Genomic DNA, 16,520 nt, shown 5'->3' on the forward strand with positions numbered 1-16,520 from the left:
ATATAATATAATAAATATAATATAATATAATATAATATAATATAATATAATATAATATAATATAATATAATATAATATAATATATAATATAATATAATATAATATAATATATAATATAATATAATATAATATAATATAATATAATATAATATAATATAATATAATATAATATAATAATAATGTGGGAGGGTAGATAATTTGGCGATTTCTTTATGCCATAGTGACAATTGAATTATCTAAGAAATACTTCTTGCCTCATTTTTTCTTCATGTTTTCTGAGAATGACAGGTTTTACTTTGAGGCACTTTCTTCTTTGGTAAGACAATATCTTGGTCTTCCAGCACAATTCACTTTACACAAACACAGTGAAGGAATAAAAATTCATTCTAAATTGCATGGAGGTACGCATGTATTTATTCTAAAAATAGGCTGAATTGTATTCCGATGAGAGTGGCTCATAGAATCGTATAGTAGGTAAAAGGACAGGCCCTAGAACCAGACAGCTTGGGTTTGAATTTCAGCTCCTCCGTTTACCAGCTACATGGTCTTAGTAAAGATATTTTAACTTTCTATGTCACAGTTTCCTCATCTCTAAAATGGAGATGCTTATAATATTCATTTTCTGATTCCTTTGATGAATTAATTCAAATGGTAACATAAAATACTTAGTACTTACATATTCAATAAAAGTTAATTCATTCTTTAGTGTCCTGGCTTTTTATACTATTCACTCAGTTTCAAACTCCAGCTGTCTAATAAGCCTCCTTGAATTAATGATTCATTGTATAGTTTTCTTACTTTTTTCTTCTCTCTTCCTAATGATTCATTGTATAGTTTTCTTACTTTTTTCTTCTCTCTTCTCTGCTTCTCTTCTAGTCCGATCTGTCTAGAAAATAGTTATGTGATGGAAAGAAGAGTACCAGAGACTCAGGAATCCCTTTAAATGGTCTGGATTGAAGCTTTGCCACTTATTGTGACATTTAGCATCTTAATGTACTGTTCTGACCCTCATGTCTTTATTTATAAGGTATAGATAATAGTATATATACTTTATAAGACTGTTGAGAACACTCAATGGTGTCATGCATGTAAGGATTTAGCACAGTGACTGGTATAGAGTCAGTGCTCAATAAACGTTTGCACTCTAAAATGGGAACAATAATACTTCCTCGTAGGACACGCATGAGTTTAAGGAAGCTGTGAAAGCACCACAAACTGTTTTCATGTCAATGTTTTCTGTATGTGTGTGTGTATGATTTTCTTTCCTAAAACAAAAAGATGTAAAAACTAGATCTGCATTTTGTGCTGGCCCATCAGTAGATTACTATTTCAGCATAGTCCACATCAAGCATCAATATATTATTAGTTACTTGGATGTACAACCATTCTTAGTGCTTTTTGCTCTAGTTTCTAGAAACATGCCAAGCAGAATCAAAATAAAAATCAAATCCATAAGTATTTATTGAAGGCTTATTCTATGCAAGATAATGACTGCTGTAAAGCCTAGGAAATATTTTTAGCTTCATGCATTATCCGTTGCCTGATACCAAATGTACTGTCTTACTGGAACACTACCATGGAATATTCTGAGTGCCATTACTGCTCTTCAAAGAGTTCCTATGAGGACAAGTCTATGCTCAATCTTCACATGAGAAAAAGAAAACGCAACAGAGATAAGTATTAGATTTCATTTTATTGTTCATAGTGTGTTACTATATCATCTGATGAGATAAATTAAAGTTCCATCTGACTGCCCCAGTGAATGAGAACAAGAAGTTTACCTCGTAATAAAAAGACTAACACTCCCAGCCCCTTCCCTGAAAGCTATACACTAAATTGTGCTTTCATATTAGTAAATATTGGCAACCAGTGGGCTTTTCACTTTATTATTTTTCACGGTTATATCAGTTGACCTAACTTGGCAATGTATAATGCAGAAGGCCCAGACCTTAGGCCGGTAAGCAGGTCTTGTGATCTCTGCAGATTTACTCATTAGCCAGCAAGTTCTATAATAGAGCTGTGCAGTAGAAATATGTGAGCCACATATGTTATTTTAAATTTTCTAGCAACCACATTTTAAAGTACTCTTAAAGTAAAAGGAATAGGTAAAACTGACTTACTAACGTTTTTTTAAACTAAAATACCCAAAGTAATGTCACTTCAATGTAATTAATACACAAATCATTTTGATATTTTACATTCTTTTTTATTTTGTCATTGAAATCCAATTTCAAAGTGGGTATTTTATACTTAGAGTAAATCTTAATTTGGACTAAGATTTTGCGTTTTAATTGCTTAATAGCTACATGTGGCTGGTGGCTGCCATATTAGTGCAGCTCTATACTATTGTTGGGTAACTTGGTAGGGTAAAAACTTAATAAAAATTTAACACTTTATATGGAAATGTATATTATATATTACTTTATAATTAAATAAAAAATAAATTGAAGTGACTAAAATGGATAAATTTAAATTAGAAAAAAAGTTAAATATATTAAACTTTTTAAAACTTACATTACAAAACACATATCATATGGACAAAATAAAAAGATATGGAAGAAAAGGATATCAGATCATAGAAAGCAAGTAATTTATCAAGATATGAGCACAGGTACCTAATTTCCTATTTTTAAATTTGAACATAAAGAAATAACTTGAAAAAAATTATTTATAAATGAAAGAAGGATATAGGTCATTAAGTATATGCACAGGCAGAAATTCTAGGGATCCTCACATAGTTCACCAGGATTCACAAGAGAAGTCTGCTGTGTATTTAAAATAGAATGTGATAAGTGATAACATTGAGATAGATACTGGGAAGAAAGGAAACACAAAACGAAGTACTGGACTGAGAGTGAGTACTGAATAACTGTACTGTGTACAACAGAGTGCATGAATGCTTCCCAGAAGAAGCTACAACAATTGAAGTCTTGTAGAAGTGCTTGAGGAAGTAGCTTAGATATAAAGGAGATGAGAAACATACTTCAGGTGTAAGGACTAGAAACTTTTTCCCTCAAGAAAAAGGGAAAAAAGACATATCATTTGGGGGAGTGAGGAGGTGTTTGAAGACAATAAAGAGAAAATGTGACATAGGATCTCCCTAAATAATGTTCAATATTTTGTTGAATATTGAGTTAATTAATATTACTGTACTAAAACCCAACAATTGAGAGCTAGAAATACAAGTGGGTGTTATAAGTCAGTTTCTAAGCAGGAAAACAGAAACCATTCCTAATATGTAAAACACAGGGAATTTAATCCACAAAATTGATTACCCAAGTGTTATAATTGCCGAGAAGCCAAACAAGGCAAATGAAGCCCTGTTTACCTTCAGGACTGAAGGGACACAGAAGGTAATGTTGGAGTACACTAGACTCAACTCCTGGTCCTTTTATCTTCTCTGTTGACACCCACTTCCTTCGGAACCTCTTCTAGGCTCTCATGTCAATGAGTCCCAAATTTATACCTCGGCCAATATATTTCTCCCAAAATTCAGATTCAGCATTCTACTTAGATGTTTTAAAGACAACTCAAGTTCAACTGAACTCCTTATCTTTTCCCAAAGCTTACTACATCTACAGCCATCCCATTTCAGTTGACACCAAGTTTCTCCCTCAAGCTGCTAAGGGCAGAAATTTTAGAGTCATCATTGTCTCTTATCTTTCTCTCACATTCAACATTTATCCATCAGAAAATTCTTTTGGCTCTACTTTCAAAATATATCCAGAATCGGATTGTGTCTCATTGCCTCCATTGCTACCACCCTAGTCTGAACAAATATCATTTGTCACGTGGGTTGCTACAATAGATCTTCCTGTTACTATCTTATTATTATTCTATCTATTAGCAGCATAGCAGCCAGAGGGATACTTTTAGACCCAGATCAGATCACGTCACTCCTTTACTCAAAATCTTGCAATTGGTCTCCTCTTACAGACAGTAAAAACCAAAGTCCTTATATTGGCCTGAAAGGTCCTACATGAATGACTCCTGTTACATCTCAGACATCATAACCTAATATTTCCACCATTGCTTCTTTGCTCCAGACACAGTGCTTAATTAATAAATAATTACTATGCAAAGATGCTCAACATTGCTAGCTATTAGGGAAATGCAAATCAAAACCACAATGAGATATGATCTCACACCTGTTAGAATAGCTATAATCAACAGGACAATGAATGTTGGAGAGGATGCAGAGAAAAAGGAACCCTCATACACTGTTGGTGGGACTGCAGATTGGTAGACACTATGGAAAACAGTATGGAGTTACCTCAAACAACTAAGAATTGATCTATCATATGATCCAGCAATCCCTCTACTGGGTATTTACCCCAAAGACTTGAAAACTCATATCCAAAAAGATATTTGCACACTGATGTTCATAGCAGCATTATTCACAGTGGCCAGGACATGGAGGCAACCAAAGGGTCCTAGGATAGGTGATCAGCTAAAGAAGCTGTGGTACATACATGCAATGGAATGTTACTCAGCCATAAGAAGAGATGAAATACTGCCATTTGTGACAACATGAATGGACCTCAAGGTAATCATGCTAAGCGAGATAAGGCAGACAGAAAAAGTTGAAAACCACATGATATCATTTATATGTGAGATATAAACCTAAAAGCAACAAATGAACAGAAACTCAAGGTCATGGACAATAGATTAGTGGTTACCAGAGGGGAAGGGGGAGGGAGGGAGGGAGGTGGATGGTATAAAGGGGGTCAAATATGTGGTGACGGAAAGAAATCTAACTATGGGACGTGAATGCATAGTGTAAATATATATATGCCTTACTGTTAAAGTGTACAGCTGAAACATTGGATTTCGTCAACCAATGTCATCATAAAAAATAAAATAAAATAATAAAATAAAATAAAATAAATAAAATATCAAATAAAATAAAATAATAAAATAAAATAAAATAAAAAATAAATATTTGCTAAACAATTCAATCCCAGTCTCCAAGGAGTTCATAGTGTACTGGGGAAACAGAGGTATATAAATGATTACAAATAGAAGATGGTAACTAAGGCTCTCCTCTGTCTCCCATCCAAAATTCTAACATTATGGTGAATGTAAAAGGTTGAGAAATTTGCCAGAGGTGGGAGTAGTGTTGAGGGACATGGGAGAAGGACAGTTAAGGGAGAATGAACATTGCATATGCAAACATCTGGGGAAATGAATCAGCAGACTATTCCAAGAATTACAAGTAAAGCCATCAAAAAATAGCTTTTGAGATAAGGAAATCTAAAGAGAAATATAGTTTATACTTCAGATATGAGTCAGATCATAAAAGACTTTCTATTTGTTTGTTTCTTCCCTTACAGCTTTCAATATGATCTCGGAGCAATTTATTAAATAACCAGGTCTTTTTGATGCACCTTCCCAACAGGGCCGAAGCAACACTTGAAGGATTCTGAATTCTCCAAGTTAAAGATACAGAAGAAAAACCTAGAGTCACATTTAATTTGGCAAAGTAAAGGAGTGGGTGTGCTTCTATATCAAATTTAATTTGTACAAAATCATCATCTCTGGTAACATTATTTTTCTTGATCTACTTTGTTTAGACTACTTTAGTAAGGCTTGTCTCCCTTTCTATCTAAACACTGATTCACTTACAGCAAGCTGCAGGCTAACGCTGGTCTTTCAATACCTGCCAAATCCACAAGGTGTTAGTGGCACACAATTTTGTATAAAAGGTGAACTGAGACTTAACACAGTCTAAAGCTTTCCCCAGTCAAGGCAGCCAACCACAGGTGAGTTTCAGCAAGTATAATTATCAAGTAGTGACAGTTACTTTTACAATTACAGATTTTTCAGGATCTGGAGAACAAATCTAGAGCTTTTGAACTACTATTGTGTAGAGAATTTGTGCTTGTCAACCTGGTTTTTGAAATATGGTTAATACAATATAAGCACTGTTAGCAGCAACTGAAATAGTCTTATTTTAAACAAAAGTGGGAAAAAAACAAATGAAAATATTCATGAGATGCTAAATATGATGAACTAATTTCATAGTGTAGAATTTCTTTTTCTTTTTAAACAAAAATAGTCTTTAAAATTGTAACGAAGGGACAAATATGATCACAATTACTTGCTTCAGAGTAATCACTTTAAGACAATCAACAGTAATACTCTAATCTTTAAATACTGTTCTTCTTAAATCATTATATTGGAGGTTTGACCTATAATATATTTCTACTTTGACCAAAAAAAAAAAAAAATGAAAGAGGAGGAGGATAAGAAGAAATATTTGTTCAAGAACCTAAAAATAGAAGAGGAAGAAAGGAAAATAATTGCTGGAACAAAATGTGACTGGGGCAGATGGGTAGACCCATTCATTTTGGTTTGGACGACTTACATAATGGCTATAATCCTTTTGTTTTTTGGTTTCTCATGGGTCTTAATTGTTTGTTTCCTAGTTCAGAATGAAGTCAGTCCAGTTGTGCTTCCTTTTCTGTTTCTGGAAAGCAATCTGCTGCAACAGCTGTGAGCTGACCAACATCACCATCACAGTGGAAAGAGAAGAATGTCGCTTCTGCATCAGCATCAACACCACTTGGTGTGCAGGCTACTGCTATACCCGGGTAGGAACTCTGCTGCAATTGAGGGTGTTGAGGGTCTCTATGAGGCAAGCTTCATGAATTTCCATTAACCATTATTAATACGTTAAGATTCCCAAGCAATAGCCATGAGTCCCTCAGTCAATACTGTCTTGTGTTATAATTGGGGTTAATTACCATGGTATCAGTTAGACATTTAGAATTGGATTTCTTTAGGGTAAATTTAGAGAAGCCTCAGATTTGATATATCAATTTGATAATATGCCAACTCTGCCTTTCCAAAAAAAATGAGTTCTATGCTACTAGATTTTACATATAGAGAGATAAACATGTAAATATACATATATTTAGTAACAGAAGATATACAATATCCACCCAAAGCCAATTTCTATGTAGATGTATTTCTATGTATTCTCCATATTTCTATTTCTATGTAATTGAAGCCATATCTCTACAATAGAGATAGTACCAAAATATGTTTCCAAACCACATAAAAACACAAACAGCCATATTATAAAACTGTCTCACTGCCGTGCCTGAAAACAAATGCCAACAAGCAGCCTGAGAACACAATAAATCCTTGTAAACTATTAGAACCCAAATGAATCTGCAAACCCATTCACCTCTTTATACTGTTGAGAAAACCAAGGTACAGAGGCATAAAATCACCAGTTTGAATTCAAGCAGTTTCTTTGCATTAATCCAAATAAAGAGGCATTTTCTGCTTTTTTAAAATTTTTGTTCAATATAGTACCTGGTTTTTCTATGCAGAGTTATATTCTATCAACTGAAATTGAAAATAGCAACTCTTTAATGAAATAAACTTTATTGGGTGGTAAAGGACTTTGATCAACCTCTTATTACACAACTTAACATATCCTCTTAGGATACAGACTTGGTAGCATGATGTTGAAATAAATTAAACAACAGTACCAATTTCAGTGCAAATAATTTTTTTAGTAGAAATTGTTGGAACATACCTTTTCTGCCTGGATTAAAAGTTCTTATGTGCAAACTATGTATCCTTTGAAACTGAGAACATTGCAAAATATATAGCATTTAAAGGAGAAAAATGTCCACAAGATAGCAGAATATTTAAAATCTTACATAGGTCTTCATAGTTACGTTAAGCTAAGCGATAACATTTCATATTTTGTCTTTTTTGACCTATAAACATACAGGGACAATGTATTTTAAAATGTTTTCTGAGAAATTAAACTTCAGCATTTTATGGTTTAAGTTCTTATTAACATAGCTTTCTACTGAATGCAAAAAGTCAACTTTTTGTCATATTTCCATTTTTTATCATTTTTATATATTGAAATTCAGTTTCTCTACAGTTTGAGGAAAAAATGAATATTTTGATATTGACATAAAGAGTAGAAAAAAGAGTAACATTTTTTGCAAGATTTCCAGGAAACATAGTATAGTATATAGGTCATTTGTGAGATCATGTTTCCTAGGCTAGGAATGCCATAAGTAAGCTTTAATGGGTAAATGGTAGAGTAAGCCATATTAAATTCCTGTCTCATTTTGATTACACTAAATAGAAACTTCCAGAATATTGTGACCTAACTTTCTCCTTCTTAAACTCCTCAGGATCTGGTGTACAAGGATCCAGCCAGGCCCAATATCCAAAAAACATGTACCTTCAAGGAGCTGGTGTATGAGACTGTCAAAGTGCCTGGCTGCGCTCACCACGCAAACTCCCTGTATGCATACCCAGTGGCCACCGAATGTCACTGTGGCAAGTGTGACAGCGACAACACTGACTGCACAGTGCGAGGCCTGGGTCCCAGCTACTGCTCCTTCAGTGAAATGAAAGAATAAGGAGCTGTGGATACTTTAGACTGCCCGCCCTTGTCCTGAAGGACCAAGATATCCAAATGTTGTGTGTGTACAACATGCCCAGGTCATAAGCCACTGTGGGCTAGGGGATTGTCAGAGCCCACTGATCCCAGCTCTCCGGGCAGAGAGGGAATATAAGGGTGCAGGAATTGAGAGTGCTGGGGCTGGGAGCCTGTCACCACTCAACCCTGTATCCTAGGTCTGATTCCATAAGTTTTATTTAGTCTTACTTAACTTATAGACACACGGGCGCTTTCTTGTTTAATATCCTCAGCAATTCTCTTAGGCAACCCCTCGCTCTTAGAGATGGGGATAACTAAGCCCTAGGTGGTAGAAATGAGATGAGGGAGGGTGAAAGTAAAAAATGCAGCATTCTCCTGATAGATTCTTGGGCCCTCAAGAGCAGGGCCAGCATCTTCTTCATGATTATAGCCTCGATGCCTAGGACCATGCTTTGAAATTAGTAAGAAATTCAACAATGGCTTCCTTAAGGAAAGTAAATCCAGAAAGGTAGGGAGCAGGCAAACACTGAAAGGATGTTTGAGACTGGGTGATAAGGCTGTGCCACCAGCAAATTCAGTCAGCTCACGGAAGTGTGGACATCAGTTCCACTTCACCTATCCTCCTTTGGCATGTGGAGTATTGGGACAGGATGCGTCTGTCTGAATTGCTCAGTACAGATAGGAATTAAGATTTCTAAGCTTTTACTACTAAGCCCTTTAGTTAAGAGCAAAAGCAAGAAAAGTTAATATGGCTTATGGAAATTAGCCCACACCTATTGCATGAATTAAACAAATTGAAAAAAAAAATGCTGTGAAGCCCCTACAAAACTCCCTTTGGAAAGGGAAAAAACAAACAAAAAACAACTATATTATTCTGCCCTCCGGGCTATCTTTGTAGACAGGGGAATTTGAAAGTAGGTTTGAAAGCAATTTCAGCAACTTATTAAGTACACTTACCTTATCTACAAATGCATTTCTGTAAAGAAATAGCTCTTTCAGAAAGTTTTAGCCATGGCGGGGGAGGGGGAAGGGCTGTTTTCTAGAATCCTCTCCATATCAGTCTTCTCTTTTGTCTATCCATATTGTCCAAAATCTATGATTTGTTTCAAGAAGATACATATTGAAACTATTTCATGAGTTGATTTCTTTTAAAGAAGTTACATCTCTTAGTTAGGCACTTGTTTTACACTTATATTGTTTAACCAATGTGAGTGGTATTACCTATTTTCATACCTGGTCCATTAAACCCTCTCATAAGTGATTTCCATTCTCTTCCCGGTATCAGCTAAATGTCAACTCCCTGGGTGATCTTGAAAGCTCTGTGTTGATAACAGAGCTATTGTCAGCCTAGATTCCTGAATGTCTGCGTAAAGTAGTCTGCCCCAACGTCAACAACTCTTTATAGAAAACTAGATTTCGGTGAAAAGAAGTGTTATTGTGAATAGTGTTATTGTATGGAAATGTCTCTACTTCATTGAATGCTGAGTGCATAGGGACAAGACAGATAACTTGTCTTTTTAGTTCATAGGTTGCCAAACTAAGAGGAGTCACATCTGGAATGATAAGAATGGCATCATTGAAATCAAAGGCCAGATAGATAAGGTCTTTGGAAAGGGAAGGAAATGGTTCCACATAAGAAAAAATAAATAAAACTGTATGTTCCTAGACATCTGGACTATGACAGAGATTATTGTGTTCACCAAAACCTTTTCTCTATTCTTCCTGAGGACATATCTAGTCCACTTTTCCCAGCCTCACTGGCAGCAAGGTTTGATTATGTGACTGAGTTCTAGTAATAAAAGGTCATCAGAAATGATGTATGCTATTCTTGGTCTGGTTCATAACCTCCTGCTCCCAACAGGTGAATCATAGTCTCTTCCTTTCTTGGCTGGCTGAGTGCTGATGCTTAAAGCAACCTTGGTAGCCATGTATAGAATATGGCAGAGCATCCATTAGCCTGTATCAATCACTGAGACACACATATATGCACATACCTGCTCTGAGAGGCCAATGTCAGTAAGAAATTAACTTTTCTTGTGTTAAGTCTCTAAGATGTGGGGGTTTATGTTATAGCAGGTAATGCTACCTTAACTAATACAAGCATCTACAGTGTTCGAGAAACTTAAATATGTTTCATCCCAATCCACATGAACTGAGTACAAAATTAGTTATTTCATATTGTTCACATATCCGCCCCAGAGCACAAGCTGACCAGTGAACTACTCCACACAAATCCCAAGCAAGTTCTTCTTGCCTGTTCCCGGTAAAGTCCCTTTCCCTGAGGCAGGCAGTGTGATCAAAGAGTTATCAAGTGAGAAATCCAGGATTCAGAAAGTTGTCACTTCAATGTACTATGCTCCTCAGGCTTCACTGTGAGAGCATTTGGGAAGTCAATGTAGAGTTAGACCACTTGGCAACACTGGGCTAGTACTTAAAATTGACCCTCGGTTCACTGATAAGGTTTTAATGAAGCCAGGAACTCACATCACACTAGAAGAAAATGATGCATTTCAAATGGGATTACTTCAAAACCTCAACCCACCTGGGAAACAGAGAGTGACTCTAGGGGAGAGAGAATATTGGTTGGACCAAGTGCTAGAGATTAGGACTAGGGAAATATTGGAGTTATTAAGCGATAAGTCTGCAAATTTGGAGAATATTTATTTCCATCTGAATATAATTTTTCAAAATCTAAAGCAAAATATCTTTACTCCATTAGCATTTCTTTCTCAATCTCCAATGTGCACGATGATTAGATCGGCAAATAACGTCAATAATAACAAAACAATCTGAGCCACTTTGAAATATACATAATGATCATATCTAAAGCCCATATATAAAATATAATTGGTGCATTTAAAACATGGTTATTTAGACAATCAGCTCAGATTAAATAATGAAAATAATATATAACCAGTCAGAACTAACTGAAATAATAGATACTGCATTTAGGAAGTCAGGTGCCTTTAAAACAAACAGAAAAACAAAGGCTCAGAACACAGCACCTTAGATATAAGAGAGGACTGAAAATGTGGCAGTGATGAGTGTGCAATGAAGTCAGAGTCACTGGGTCAAGTTTACCACACCCCTCTGGTCAGAGCTCTTTTGGTGGCAAAGGACATCAAGTTTCTTTACGGGAAAGGAAGGTTTTACTGTATGGATGTTCATGGATTTGGAACTAAAACTAAAATACCTAATGAGATCAAGGTAGTCTTTCTTGTTCAGGGTTCATTTCCAGCAGTCTTTCTTTTTGCATAGTAACTCCAATATCCACAGCATGAAAGTGGTTGTTAATAACAGAATCCTTTCAACACAACACCCAATAGCCATCAGAACTTCTCTTTGAATCTCTTAGCTTAAATTTCCAAGAGAAAGAATTTTATTCACTCAAATATTATCATCTCTGTTTGGGTAGAGCTCTTCACACAAGGCCATAAGGAAGGCCACTAGATACCCCAAAAGTAGGTTTCCAAGTACCCTAATAGCAGGCTGCCTTCAGAAGCAAGATACAACCTTTGTCCCTTCAGCGGCCTCTCCATGGGCAAAGAATAGCATGATGTGGTTTTCTTAATCAAGGGAGAAGTGAGAAAACAGTTTAATGAAGGAATGTAGGAAGTTGAACATGGCAGTGGGCAGATCGATTGCCATATCCCAGACGAATGTTTATCAGAAGTCAGACCCAACTATTTTAATGGCCTTCAACCATTCTAATTGTTCTACATTGAAAAAGATAAGGCATATTGATCTGAATTCAGTCTATTTTCTGTACATTGGCCCCAACATATGAATATTATATGCTGCTGTCATCAGTACACCAAACAAGCAGGATTCATCTCGTATGATCCTAAAAACAACTTTATTATGTTCTCCCACTGTCTCTTTGAATTTGCTCAGCAGAAGCTGTCCTCCTGCCATTGGATAAAAATGTATCGGGCTACATAGCATCACTGGTCACACTTGGGTAAAATCTTCATTATCACCTCACAAAACCTCCAGTAACCCAAAACCTCCAGTCGAGGCTAGCAATAAAAACTTCAAATAGGAGTTGATATTAAACTTTTCCCATCCTTGAGCTTTCTTATCTGAGATTGTTATTGCCTGCCTGCAGGTCGCTGGCCCCTCTGGACTGGAATACAGAGCAGGGAAAAGAGAAAGGGCCAAAAAAAAAAAAAAAAAAAAATGATTGCATGCTCTTAGGACCTAATAATGTTCGAAGCTCTTTCTGGAGGATGTGTCTGTGTTCTTTAGAGATGCCTGTGCTGGGATGCCTCCAACTGCAGTTCTAACCTGGGCAGTACACCTCCACAGATAGGTAGGCCTCTCCTGATGCCCCTCAGCTCCTTCACCTAACACTATACCTCCAGCCTTGGGCAAAACTCTCTTAAGCAGGACCCTTTATTAGACAGGCATTGCTGAAGTGAGTTTTCCATTCAGATCCCAGAATTCTTGAGTCACTGGCGTAGTACTAGAGAGGAGAGTACTTGCTTTCCAGATCTAGCCCTCTACATTGAAGTCAAGGGAAGCTTGAGCCAGCCTGACTTTTAGCTTTCTCTGGCATGAGTCAGATATCAGCCATGCATCCACCAACTCTAGGAAACGTACGTTTTGTCAAGCTTTCTGAATGGCCACAATGAAGCCTCCCACCCTTGAACTTGAGATGAGGAGAGGGCACTTCTTCTTTGCCTCTTCGGCAACATGGCATAGAGTGGATATTTCATACAAGCTTCTCCAAAGTATTCTTCTTCATAAAATCCTATCATTTTCAACCATCTACTTTTTAAAAATCTTCAATAAGAGTGAGATTCTCTAAAAAGTTTTTGGCCATCTGCTCTGATATTCCTAGAGAACGAACAGTCTATTTCAGGGTTCATTTTGGTATCTGAAATCTATAACATCTCAATGTCTTAAAACTCCAATAACATCCTGGTATACTACCTGATACAATGTAAGAAATCAATTGATCAAAAATGAAAAGAAACATTATGCTCACAATTTTTATTTTTGCCCTACCTTTTTAGTCTGATTGCAGGAACCTTCTCTTAGCTGTATACTGGTCTGTAAATCATTCTTGAATAACCTATTCTTGATGACTCCAAAATAAATGTAGTAGGGAATGCTACATTTCAGGAAACTGAAATGGAAATGATCCTAGCTAGACACAGGCACTGTACGATAACTACATCTCCACTCAAATGTAATTTCGCCATCTCCTAAATTACATTTTCCCCACTAGTTCACTTAATATGCATCTACAGAATGCTGTCTCAGAATTTCATTTTCCTTGGGGCAAAATGTTACTTTCTCATCCAGCCTTGAATATGTTTATGTCTCTTGTTTATTTTCTTAAATAAAAGATGGGACAAAGACAAATGGGCAGAAGCTATAAGGAGGAGGCATATGGGTCAGTGAATAAAAAAGGAAGAGGGAGACAAAGCAGTTTGGGGTATTGCCTAAATCAGCTCTGATTGCCATAATGAAACACCACAGATTTTGTAGCTTAAACAACAGACATTTATTTTATCACAGTTCTGGAGGCTGGAAATCCCAGATCAAGGCGCCAGTCAATTCAATTCCTAATGAGAGCTCTCTTTCCTGGCTAGGGGATAGACACCTATTTACTCCATCCTCACAAGGTAGAGGGATGGAGGAGGGGAAGGAAGGGAGGGAAAGAGAGAGGGATGGGGAGGCAACACAGATAAGTGTTCTTAAAGGAATACTACTCCACTCAGATCAGAGCCCCACCCACATAACTCCATTTCACTTAATTACCTCTATAAAGGTCCTATCTCCAAATAAAGCCTGTAGTCACATTGGGGGTTGGGGTTCAACATATGAATTTTGGAGGACACATTCAGTCCATAACATTCTACATCTGGCCCTCTTAAATTTATATTCTATCTTCATTCTCTTTTTTTCAAGAACAGCCCACCTCAGCAGCTGAATAGCTCTGTAGTGTGGTCCTTCATTTCTATCTCTTTCAATTCAAACTGGCAGTGTCTCTGCTGGTATAATCTCATTTCTATTCCTGGTTCAGTTGAGATGGATGATTAAATCTATGAGTCGCCCATTATAAAGAAAACCGTTAATATTCTCTAAAGAATAAACCTTCTCATTCTTTATAATATAAATAGGCTGAGAACCTCCCAAATCTCCAAGTTCTGATTCTTTTTTGCTTAACAATTCTTCAATTCACCTCTCTCCTCTTGTATTTTACTACAAGCAGTAATGAAGATCCACCTTCAATACTCCGCTAACTAGTCAATGTCATGGTTTGCATGACATTGCAAACCATGACATTGACTAGTTAGCAGAGTATTGAAAATACTACTAGTTAGCAGAGTATTGAAAATACTTTCAGAAAACACTAGATCACAATTCAGGCAAGTTCTTTGTCACTTTATAACAAGGATCCCCTTTCCTTCAGTTTCCAAAAAACTGTTTCTCATTTCCACCTGAGACCTCACCAAAATGGCTTTTACATCCATATTCCTATCAACATCCTAGACATGATTATTTATACATTCTCTCAGAAGATGGAAGCTTTCTCTCCAGCTCTCCTTACTTTACGCTCCCACCAGAACTGCTTTAACACCCATGTTTCTACCAATAATTCCCTCATGGGATCTTGGCTTTTATTAGCATGCACCTCCAAACTCTTCCAGCTTCAATACATTACCCAGTTCCAAAGCCGCTTCTACATTTTTAGGTATTTATTACAACAGCATCCCACTTCTTGGTACAAAAATCAATCTTAGTCGGCTAGAGCTGCCATAACAAAATACTACAGACTGGGTGGCTTAAACAACAGAAATTTATTTTCTCCCAGTTCTCTAGGCTAGAAGTCCCAGATTAAGGAGCCAGCCAATTCATTTCCTGGCAAGAACTCTCTTCCTGGCTCGTAGATAGCCACATTCTTGCTGTGTCCTTATATAGCAGAGAGGTAAGGGGAAGGAGAGAGGATCAGGGCCCCATCTTTATGACCTAATTTAATTAATTACCTCTAATTAAGAAGTTGGAATTCCAACATATGGAGGATACAACTTAAACATATGAATTTGGGGGGAGTGGGACACAAATATTCAGTCCATAACAAAAGAATTATATCATCAGCCAATTTAACATTATGTTGCTCCATTCTGTGATAAGACTAGTAGCCTCCACAGCTGGAATGGCTAAATGTGAAAGCTACATGGTACTGAATTCCTTCTAGTCAATCACAGGTCATATTAGGGTCTTTTAACTTTAAGCTTAGACAACCTGCTGTAGTAGGGAGAATAATGGCCCCCAAAGATGTCCCTGCCCTAAACACTGGAACCTGTGAATATATGCCCTTACATCTTTGCAGATGTAATTAAAATTAAGAACCTTGAGATGGGGAGATTATCCTGGATTATACAATGTAATTACAAGGATTCTTAAAAGTAGAAGAGGGAGACAGAAGAGGAGAGTTGCAAAGAGATGTGACTATGGAAGGTCAGAATGATGCAATGTGAGGACTTGACCCGCCACTTAGATTATCCTCTAAAACTTTAAGAAAAGAACACATCCTGGCAAACACGTTGATTTTAGCCCAGTGAGACCTATATTGGACTTCTAATCTATACAACTATAAAATAATAAATTTGCGATTATTTGTTATGGCAGCAATAAAAAAACTTAATACACCTGTTAAAAGGTCTCACATCCCTCCTCCAAAAGTGGGCTTCCACTCTTCCAGTCAAGGATAATATTCCAAATCTCTGCTTTATGTGGAATATATTCTAGCAAAAGCCTGACATAACTGGCTATACTCAAGATATATGAGAACTGAATCAGGACAGTTTATGTGCTGTCTATACAATCCCACGACAGCTTACAAAGCAAACAGATGCTTTCAGAAGATAATTTAATGTCTATTTCTGATGCTAAGTACTCTAGACTATAAGCTTTCCTCGGGGATAGGAACTACTTCTTGTTAAAAATTCCATCTTCAGAACCTAGAACTTTCGCACCTAACATATGGTAGGCATTCAGAAAATACTTGTTGAATATTAAATAAAGTAATTATCACAAACTCTGATTAAAATTTGACAGGATAAGCCTTAATATACTTTATGATTTT

At 36.4% G+C, this 16,520-nt stretch overlaps 1 protein-coding gene across 1 annotated transcript; it reads left to right on the plus strand.

Moving 5' to 3' along the window:
• The first annotated feature begins 6,405 nt into the window (after positions 1-6,405).
• On the plus strand, positions 6,406-8,482 carry FSHB (follicle stimulating hormone subunit beta). Its single transcript, XM_039866278.1, has 2 exons — positions 6,406-6,593; positions 8,169-8,482. Exons 1-2 carry the CDS (start codon positions 6,435-6,437, stop codon positions 8,397-8,399), a joined length of 390 nt encoding a protein of 129 aa, XP_039722212.1. The 5' UTR covers positions 6,406-6,434; the 3' UTR covers positions 8,400-8,482.
• Positions 8,483-16,520: the final 8,038 nt, after the last annotated feature.

The sequence above is a fragment of the Pteropus medius genome, unplaced genomic scaffold (assembly GCF_902729225.1).
Source record: "Pteropus medius unplaced genomic scaffold, Ma_sr-lr_union100, whole genome shotgun sequence".
Taxonomy (NCBI): Eukaryota; Metazoa; Chordata; class Mammalia; order Chiroptera; family Pteropodidae; genus Pteropus; species Pteropus medius.

Excerpts from the sequence above, each read along its gene's own strand:
- FSHB (XM_039866278.1), top strand. The coding sequence starts at position 6,435 with ATGAAGTCAGTCCAGTTGTGCTTCCTTTTCTGTTTCTGGAAAGCAATC. Across the intron at positions 6,594-8,168 it reads CAGGCTACTGCTATACCCGG|GATCTGGTGTACAAGGATCC; the intron begins GTAGGAACTCTG and ends TAAACTCCTCAG.